The sequence below is a fragment of the Otolemur garnettii genome, unplaced genomic scaffold (assembly GCF_000181295.1).
Source record: "Otolemur garnettii isolate 467f Iridium unplaced genomic scaffold, OtoGar3 scaffold00060, whole genome shotgun sequence".
NCBI classification, from domain to species: Eukaryota; Metazoa; Chordata; class Mammalia; order Primates; family Galagidae; genus Otolemur; species Otolemur garnettii.
The window spans coordinates 10,567,948-10,577,818 of NW_003852455.1; the positions used below are offsets into that span (position 1 = coordinate 10,567,948).

General features: G+C 42.8%; 1 protein-coding gene across 2 annotated transcripts in view; it reads left to right on the plus strand.

Moving 5' to 3' along the window:
- The window catches only part of ETV5 (ETS variant 5), a 63,771-nt gene extending 54,936 nt beyond the window's left edge, over positions 1-8,835 (plus strand). For both annotated transcript variants that reach the window (XM_003792724.3, XM_023514850.1), the window contains 2 exons: positions 1,778-1,879; positions 6,260-8,835. In XM_003792724.3, coding sequence (XP_003792772.1) covers positions 1,778-1,879; positions 6,260-6,481 — 324 coding nt within the window. In that variant the 3' untranslated portion in view covers positions 6,482-8,835. The remainder of the gene's footprint in view (positions 1-1,777; positions 1,880-6,259) is intronic.
- The last annotated feature ends 1,036 nt before the right edge of the window (positions 8,836-9,871 follow it).

A 9,871-nucleotide genomic window follows, 5' to 3' on the forward strand; every position in this document is an offset into this window, starting at 1 on the left:
GCATTACTGTGGAGCAGGCATTACTGTGGAGCAGCCGTGGTGAGGGCTACGGAATCACAGGGCTCTGGCCGGAGAGGATGAGTCAGTAACTATGGCTACCAGAGCTGCTTTGAAATCTATGCATATACCAAACCTCTCTCCAATAAGCAATTGCATATGCAAATGACAGCAGAGAGGTCGCGGCTGAAGTTGAAAAATATCCAAGGATTGTTTTCCACCACTGAACATAGTAAAATGATAAGGCTGAGCTTTTTGTCTTTTTTTTTTCAATTTCCGTGTGTCACTTGTGCCAGACAGCACTTAAAGATTAGTTTCATAAAGTGTCATTTCTTTGGAGCAGATTAGAAAGATATATATTGGTTTAGCAGATTTTCCTTCTTACCACTATTTCCATTGGTTAAAAAATGTTTATCTTCTCTCACCTCGATGTAATATTTGGTTAATTTTGCCTTTTTGGCTGTTTGGGAGATAAGAGTTAAATGAGTGCTATGTGGAGAAAAGAAGAGGGTCAGGACACAGGGGGTGCAATCGGGGCATGAAGCAATCAAATGGAGATTTAAATTTCACAGGGTTTTTTGCAAGCAGAGTGGGATCGTGGCTATTGGATCATTCTAATATAATTGAGACAGATGCATTCTTCCTTTATCAGCTCATTCCTGGAATTTATTAAAAGTCATTTTAGAATCCAGCATTTAGGAGACATTGCTTTCATTTTGCCCAAATACTTTAAGGAAAGACTTCATGTGAAATGCTGTTTGCTCCCTACTTCCTAGTCCATGTTCAGCATTTAGTTTTTAAAAGATCAAAGGAATATAGTCAGTTAGTTTGTTGGTTTTTTTTTTTTTAAAGCTTCCACAACTGACCTAAAATGTTCAAAACATAACCAACCCCTGGTTTGCATATATTTAAAGACCTTAGAACATTCACAATTTTAGGGTTATTCTTCTCCTGCCTTAACAGCCTTCCTCATAAGATTTTTTAAGTGGAAATACTTAAGAACAGAAATTGCTTAGCCACCCTGATAGTTAGGTAAACTCTACCAGGAAGTTTTCCTGCTATGAGGCTTCTTTGCCCAAAGCTCCAATTACTTCGCCCTATCACTGCACCTCAGGTGGACTGGGTTGGACATAATGCACTTCAGAACTGTTTGGAAAGCCCTGTTAATTTTTCATTAAGTGGATAATGGTGCTCCATGCTTTAATGTCCATTCTGCAAGTCTGCTGGGAGCAGAGGATTGGATGGCAGCAGGCTGAAATGATCTGATTCCCCCCTAGTCCATGAGCTGCAGTAAGCAAACATCCCCCAGCCCCTCTCCAATCATATTAGAATTGAACTTTTGCTCTGCTGGCCCATTAATGACTCACTAGTGTGTTTCTAATGTTTCAGGAATGACCATTCTAATTATTCCTTATTGACTGCTACAGAAACCATAGCACTTAATGGCAACATGTTAATGGTCTATGGGTATTGGTCAATAATTCATACATGGAGAAACAGTAGAGAGCCTGCATCCTCTGGGACGTTAGCCAAGTCCTCTGCAGTCTTAAAGTGCTAGAATTCTTCTACCTCTAGGTCTTACCTCCTAGCAGTTGTGACTGAATCAACACCTTTGTTGAATGTTTGTTCTTGAGGGAATTAAAGGCTTTCCCTTCCAAGTCAGAGAAATAGAATGTGGACCAAAGCAGCCAGGTACTGAACTGGCTGTCCTGGGATTCGGGGCAAACCACTAGACCCAGAGGATGAGTGTCCATTGCTCTTTGCTATTCTGTCTGTTCAGGTCGCTCGGCGTTGGGGCATCCAGAAGAACCGGCCGGCCATGAACTATGACAAGCTGAGCCGTTCTCTGCGCTATTACTACGAGAAGGGCATCATGCAGAAGGTGAGCAGTCCGGGAGCCGCTCAGACCCTCCAACTGCCTTCAAAGGGAGTGTCTATAGTAAGACTGTTTGGGGGGCTTAGTTGTTTGTTCTGTTTGTTTTCATTTTGTTCTGAGGGAGAGTCTCACTCCCTCACCCTGGGTAGAGTACTATGGCATCATCACAGCTCACAGCCTCAAATCCCTGGGTTCAAGCAATCCTCCTGCCTTAGCCCCCTGAGTAGCTGGGACTACAGCCACCTGCCACAAAACCTGGCTAATTTTTTCTATTTTTAGTAGAGACGGGGTCTCACTGTTGCTCAGGCTAGTCTCAAACTGCTGAGCTCAAGCAACCCACCCGCCTCAGCCTCCCAGAGCACTGGCCTCATTAAGGCTATTTATAACAGCCGGGAGAAAGGGATAGGAAAGAATCCTGAAAAGCCAAACTGGAGACAAACCAAACGTGTAAACCAGAATGTAAAACAGGAAAATTAGGTTCCTCTGCTTCACTAAAACTGCCTCTAATTACTAAAATGTCCAGAAACTTAGGCCAACCATTATGTCCATAAAGGAGTACATGAAAGAATCAACTTGTAGGTCTCTGCTCCCACAAGAGATTGGTTGAAGTCTCTAGTTATTACAACACCGAGACCTCTAATCTACTAGTTTGTTGTACACAAAAATTTTATAGGAATAAGAAAATCGTATTTCTCTTCAGAACATACAGAAACTGGAACTCAAGGTTTTTAAAATGGCAGCAGAATCCCCTCTTAGCAGGTGGCTCCTTGCAGAAGAGGAAAAGCATTTTTTGAGAAAGCCTGTACAGAATCCTTACTTAGGGATATAGGTAGTGAGGGATCACAATCTTAACGTCCCATGGATAAGTAGAAAGTGGGAATGGCGAATCTTTTGCTGGTTTTTCTTTGCCACCAGATTTTATGCTATGCTGTTCCCCAGATCCTAGCATTTACACATTTAGGCAGTCGACACAGTTAGTAGTCAACAAGATGAACATGGTAGAAGTATATGGGCATCGCTACTGAGAATTTCTCTGCAAAAAAGCTAGATCCATCTTGCTTATAGGCAGGTGGTAACATGTTCCCCGTAGTATCTCAAAAAAATAATTAAATAGTTGGGCAGCGCCTGTGGCTCAGTGGGTAGGGTGTTGGCCCCATATACCGAGGGTGGCAGGTTCAAACCCGACCTGGGCCAAACTGCAACAAAAAAATAGCTGGGCATTGTGGTGGGTGCCTGTAGTCCTAGCTACTTGGGAGGCTAATGCAAGAGAATTGCCTAAGCCCAGGAGTTGCAGGTTGCTGTGAGCTGTGTGATGCCATGACACTCTACCAAGGGCGAAAGAGTCTGTCTCTGTCTCTACAAAAAAATATATATATATATTCAATAGCTTTTTATGATCTGGGTAAAATTCAGACTTTTCAGTACTTCCTACAGTCTTTAAGGCTGTTTCCAGTCTGGTTGTCATCTAACTCCAGCGGTTCTCAACCTGTGGGTCATAACCCCTTTTTAACAATGAAAATACATTGCATTAGGGAGGTTGAGAACTACTGACCTAACTTATGTTTTCTCAGTCAGACTTGACTGCTCACTAACATAGCCACCTTTTCTCTTAATTAATACAGTATTTGTTTACCAAAGAATAACATATCACCTGCATGTAAGTTATCAGGCTTACTACACAATGGAAAAACACCTATTAAACCACTAATCCCACTTAAGAACTAGAAAATTCCTAATATCTTCATTGCCTGGCCAGCCTCTACTTCTTTTCTGCCTTAATAATCACCTTTTCCCTTCAGATAGGTTAGGTGGTCTCCTTTTCTGCTTATAATCCTAGCACCTGTACTTACCTTTACCACTGCTCTTCTATATTGTAAATTACTCCTGTCTTGTTGGTATCCCCCACTAAGCTCTTTTGGGGGAGGAGTTGAGGTTTGACTTTGGTGATTGGTATAGTTAAAGAGTCTAGGATGGGTAGTTGCCCTACTCTACCATACAATGCAATGGTTTTTATTTTTATTTTTTGAGATAGAGTCTCACTTTGTCACCCTCAGTAGAGTGCCATGGCATCACAGCTCACAAAAACCTTAAACTCTTAGGCTCAAATGATTCTCTTGCCTCAGCCTCCCAACTAGCTGAGTACTACAGGCGCCCGCCACAGCACCTGGCTATTTTTAGAGACAGGAGTCTCACTCTTGCTCAGGCTGCTCTAAAACTCCTGAGCTCAGGCAATCCGCCTGCCTCGGCCTCCCCAAGTGCTGGGATTACAGGCATGAGCCACCACACCGGCCTTGCAATGGTTTTTTAGTATATTCACTTGTGCAGCCATCACCATAATCAATTTTTAGAACATTTTATCACCCCCAAAAGAAACCCCATATCCATTAGAAGTACTCCCTGTTTTCTCTAATCCTCTTTATTACCCCCATTTTAGTGTTAATGTCATTAGGTTGAATCTGGGTTCAGGAGAGAGAGCCATTATTCCTTTGCCATTTCCAGCTCCAGGTCCAACATGAGAGACTGTAACCAAGACAAGTTCAAGATTGTAACTTGAACTAATGGAAACGAATTGTCCCTATGACTAGCTCCTAGGTGTTCTAAGGGAGTAGAAAAGAACTTAATTTCTGAGAATTTAATAGGCAGAGTTATAGGAAGGTGCAGGAAGGAAAGCTTGGGTGAGTCCCAATCCTGACATTTCCTTTTGTTAACTATATACATTGAATAAAGTCATTCACCTCCCAAAGCCTCTATTTCTGATTAAAAAATATAAATAATCCTTGTTCTCACCCCACGAGGTAATATATTTGAAAATGTTCCAGAAATAATAATTTGCTATCCAATGTAAGGGATTATTATTTTATTATATGACCTATAGTAAATGAGAACAAAACAAAAGGTGAATGATAGCCTGTCAGTCTGCGGAGAGACTTAGAAAAGTCCCATACTCTTCATATTTGAAGGGAAAATTGAAGTTCACAGAGGTTAAGATGCATTAGTGATTAAGCCAGGACTAGAAACTCTACTGCTTCTGGCTTCTGATCTGGTATTATTTCCACTCTGCCCTTCTGCCTATTCTCCAACATGAACTTTTGGGGTTGGGCTGTACAGTAATACAGTGGCTTGGAAAACTAAATAGGGATAGCTGATTTTATATATAGGTCTGCCACCCTTAAAACTTGCTATCGTGAAGACAATGATTGTCCAGTTCTATATATACAGTCCTGATGTCCTAATTTTGAGTTCCAGGGGATGTTGATAGAGACCCCCATGTCCTGGTGCCTGAACACAGACGTATCACCATAAAATAAGCCTTCAGACCTATTGGGATAATTGTACCCAATAATTGTACCCAATTGTGACCAGGCACTGGAGCAACAGGTTTCTTATACCCAACACTGGGAAGCAAAGTTGTACTTCAGTTTAAAAGCAATTTTGGAAATCACAGCAGAATGACAGAAGGGCAGGATTAAACTCCACAATTCCAGTTTTTTAGTCTGCAATGTTCATCAGTGATATTAGCTCCTTTCCCTTGCCCCTCTGCATTTCCTGACAGAAGCCAATGCTCGGGTTTGATTTGCAGTGTTCTGTGCCCTCTTGTGGTGTTCTAAACAACCAGCAGAGAAGGTGATCCCAGTGACCCAGATGGCTCACCAGCTAACACCATGAGGCCCTTGAATAAGCAGGGAGAGCTTTTGGGCTCTAATACAGCAGTTCTCAACCTGTGGGTTGCAACCCCTTTTTAACAATGAAAGAACATTTGTGGCATTAGGAAGATTGAGAATACTGCTCTACTATTATAATGCACAAAGTCTGTATAAAGGTAGTCTCAGCTCCTTCAGGGTAGCTGAACCATGCAGTGAGCAATTTAAAACTGCAGGTAATCCAAAAAGCCATTCTCTTTGGCTTTGGAACATGCTTAAAATATCCACACAAATTCCTAACCCCTCAAAATAATAAAGCCATACTGTGAAGACTATAAACTTTGGAGGTAACTGAGAATGGGGTCTGGCTTCTGAATTGTACCTTTCAGTCCTTCCACCTTCTTGGAACACCAAGCGCCAGGCTCAGCATAATTGTGCTTTCCAAGCTGTCACTGTAAGCCAGGCGCTTTTAAAAGAAAATCCTCACTTTCCATCTAACATGAATTTGATAATCAAATACTTTTTTGTTCCACTGCTAAGCTGTGGTATCCATAAAACACATGGCAGGGAATAGATACCCAAGAGTTCTCAGAATAAACCTGAGTGATTTGGGTAATCAGCTCCTAATGAGCCTCCTTTGGTCCCTTGGCTAAGAGCTTGGTAACTAAGAAATTCCTCATTTTATTCTCTTGAGCCCCCTGCCCTTGTTCCAGCTGGGCCCTATAAACTGTGTTTTCTCTCTCAGGTGGCTGGGGAACGATATGTCTACAAATTTGTCTGTGACCCAGATGCCCTTTTCTCCATGGCTTTCCCGGACAATCAGCGTCCATTCCTGAAGGCAGAGTCTGAGTGCCACCTCAACGAGGAGGACACCCTGCCCCTGACCCACTTCGAAGACAACCCTGCTTACCTCCTAGACATGGATCGCTGCAGCAGCCTCCCCTATGCTGAAGGCTTTGCGTACTAAGTTTCTGAGCGGCTGAGTGGCCAAACCCTAGAGCTAGCAGTTCCCATTCAGGCAAATGAGGGCAGTGGTTTGTTTGTGTTTTTGGCTGTTCCTAACGCTTGCCCTTCAAGTATTATCCAGAGAACCTAAGCTGTCTCTGGATTGGCACCCTTAAAGACAGACCCGTTGGCTGGGGAGTGGGAACAGGGAGGGGCAGAAAACCACCAAAAGGCTGGTGCCTCAACTCTTGACTCTGATGGGGTTTCTGGGAAGAGATCAAAATGGAGCCTCCTTAACCATGGACAATATATGCAAAGCAATACCTTGTTCAGGTTAGTACCCCCAAAACGGGACAGAGTGTGTGACAATCTGCATTGATCACGGACTACTAAATGCCTTTACACAGAAGGGCTCTGATTTGCACAATTTATTGAAAAAGAAGTCACAAACCCATAGAAAAGTAGGTAGGCTAAGCTGGGGAGGCTCACACCGTTAAGGGTTAAAAATAGATCTAGAAATTTGGAGAGCTTGTCCAGCTAAATCTGAAATGTCTCTCCTTGGTCTGGCAAAGGGGGGAGGGGCAGTCAGAACAGCTGTTACCCACTCCATAGTTCTCAAGTCATAAACCATTGCTATCCTTGGGAACCTTCTGGCCATGTGGCCACCAAGCAGAGCGAGCCCCTTTCTCTTCCTCATCACATGGCTGTGTGTGGATGGCTTTCATTTCAGGAGAAGGGCGATTAACACTTTTGACAGTATTTTGTTTTGCCTTGATTTGGGGGATTGTTTTGTTTTGGTGGTTGTTTTGGAAAAACAGTTTATAAACTGATTTTTGTAGTTTTGGTATTTAAAGCAAAAAAAAAACAAAAAACAAAAAAAAACAAACCTTTTGGTAACTGTGCACTGTGTCCTTCAGCCAGGGCCGTGCCGACTTACAAAGACGCTGCAGCTTGAGAGGGGCTTTGCTGGGGGCTGCCCCTTAGCCATGTAAAAGCCCGCTTTGTTGCCTGCTTTGTGCTTTCTGCACCAGACAACTTGACGAAACATTTGCACCTGAGTTGTAAATTTTTGAAGTGTGCAGGGCAGCCTGGACACAAGCTTAGATCCTCTGTGTATAGTTCCCCATGTTCACTAACATGCCCTCTCTGGAAAGCATATGTACATAACACATGTCATGTCCATTGGAAACCCGGTCACCTGGTGGGAACCCTAGGGATTCTTCCCTGGGCATGACTGATGACAATTTCCATTGCATCAGTTTGTTTTCTTTTCCTTTTTCTTTAAATCTTGGACTTCAAACCCTGCCTATGATTCAATAGGGTTTGAGACTTACGTGTGACACTGACAGGTAAAACAGTACTAGCATTCTAGCTTCCTGCCACTTTTTTTTTTTTAAAGTTTATTCTGATTGCTGTATTATATTGGGAAAGTTTTAAACAACCAAGCTAAAGCTACATGAAAGTTGAGCTCAAAGTAGAGGAAGAGTTACCAGAAAGTGGTAGTAGTACCTTGCTGCCTGCTCTGTTGGTAGAAATCTATGCTCCCCACCACACTTAGCACATTAAGAATGACTGTGCTGTTCCTCGGATGTGAAGGGAGGCAGTGCTGACTCCATGAATGTACGACACAGGCTTTGAATGGCTTTTCTATTGGGGGGGCACACCACAGTCTCAAACTGTCCCCCTTATGACTGACAGCTCGTTTGTAAAAAGGTTCACAGGGATAAGGGGTGCACTTTATAGCTATGGGAACGTAAGATTCTCCTCTATTGGAAGCTAATTAACCCACAAAGGTGGTGGACCTATAGCTTGGGCCTTAATTAGCATTCTTCTCTAATCAAAGGACTCTTTCTAAACCATATTTATAGCTTTCTAACCTACACATAGTCTATACATAGATGCATATTTTACCCCCAGCTAGCTAGAGATTTATTTGTTGTAAATGCTGTATAGATTTGTCTTTCTTTACTTATCCTGGTTTGGGATTTTTTCTTTTTGGATGGATTTATGCTATCTTAGCAAGTATGAAAATAATCCTCTGTAGCCTGAGCTCCCCTCCCCTGCTGTGACTTGCCGCCTGTGCTGTCACTCACGGGACCTAGGACGGCAGCATCACCCTTGCATTCCCATTGGACTCATGCACCTCTCGAATGGTTTGTTTTTTTGTTTTTTTGTTTTTCAGGGGTTTGGGGTTTTGTTTTGTTTTTTCTGTTTGTTTGTTGGCTTCTTTTCCAGAGTGTGGAAAGTCTACAGTGCAGAAAGGCTTTAATCTGCCAGTTGATCTGAAATACTTTCCCCTGTGCAGGGCTGTGTGCATCCTGCCAAGCTGCGTTATATTCTGTACTGTGTACAATAAAGAAGTTTGCTTTTCGTTTACCCAGTGCCTGAAACGTGCCTCTTTCTTACCCACAGTGGTCCACCCCCTTCCCCACCCCACCTCCTCAGTGATTTAGCCTTACCAATGCACTGTGGAGTTGAGTAGTTTATCTGGAAATAGAAGTATTTGCTGCTCTTAAACCTAAAATTTTCACTGAAATTTTGGCTAAAAATTAGATTGGGGAGATACAAAGATCCTCTTCCCAACCAGTGGTGAGTTGAGATCACCTCATCTCCCTAAGCCCACCTAGCACCAACTCTTAATAATTACTTTTTAAAGCATAGCTCATGTTTGGGATGTGTGGAAAGATTACTAACCAGGCTAGGACTTTTTAGTCCCAGAATTATTCTAGCTCAGCCCCTTAGATGGATACTTTGAAAAACAGTAAGCACTTAAAAGACCATTCATGCCCCAATTTTTCCCCAACAGGTTTTGTCCTTGACAAGTAAAAATTTTACTAATGGCTGGTCCCTTAAAAAAAATAATTTAGGGAGGTTTGGCCTCTTTTTCTTTTTCTGGCCATGCAGTAATAACCTGTCCTCCCACTGTGTCTCTTTCTTGCGGGTATCATCACTTGGGAAAGGTGTGCAAGGAAATCAAGTTGAAAGGGGTGTGCGCAGCATTTTAGTGTTCTTATTTCCTCCTTTTCTGCAGCTTTGATTTGGACTTTTCAAGACTCCTATTACAGTAGAGAAACAAAGGAGAACCTTTTTTCAAACCGAGAACAGAAGGCTTTCTGTAACTTTATCTACTCTGCCTTTCACTGTTTTACAAGCCTTCTAAGTGTAGAAACACCCTAGACGGAATCGGTGTGCAGCCGCTTGAATTGGAGCTTGTGAGGACCGAGTGTGTGCCACAGAAACCCCATTAGCTCCGACAGATTAAGAAAAGCTGCTTGGGGAGAAGTGGCAGGGGAGTGCAGGGAAAAGCCGTCTCTGCTCAGCTTCAACAGCGATAAGCCTTTGACAATCAGCTCCCCGTTATTCACTGGCTCATTATCCAGCCTGGGCCCAGTCCCAGATCGTTAACCTAACC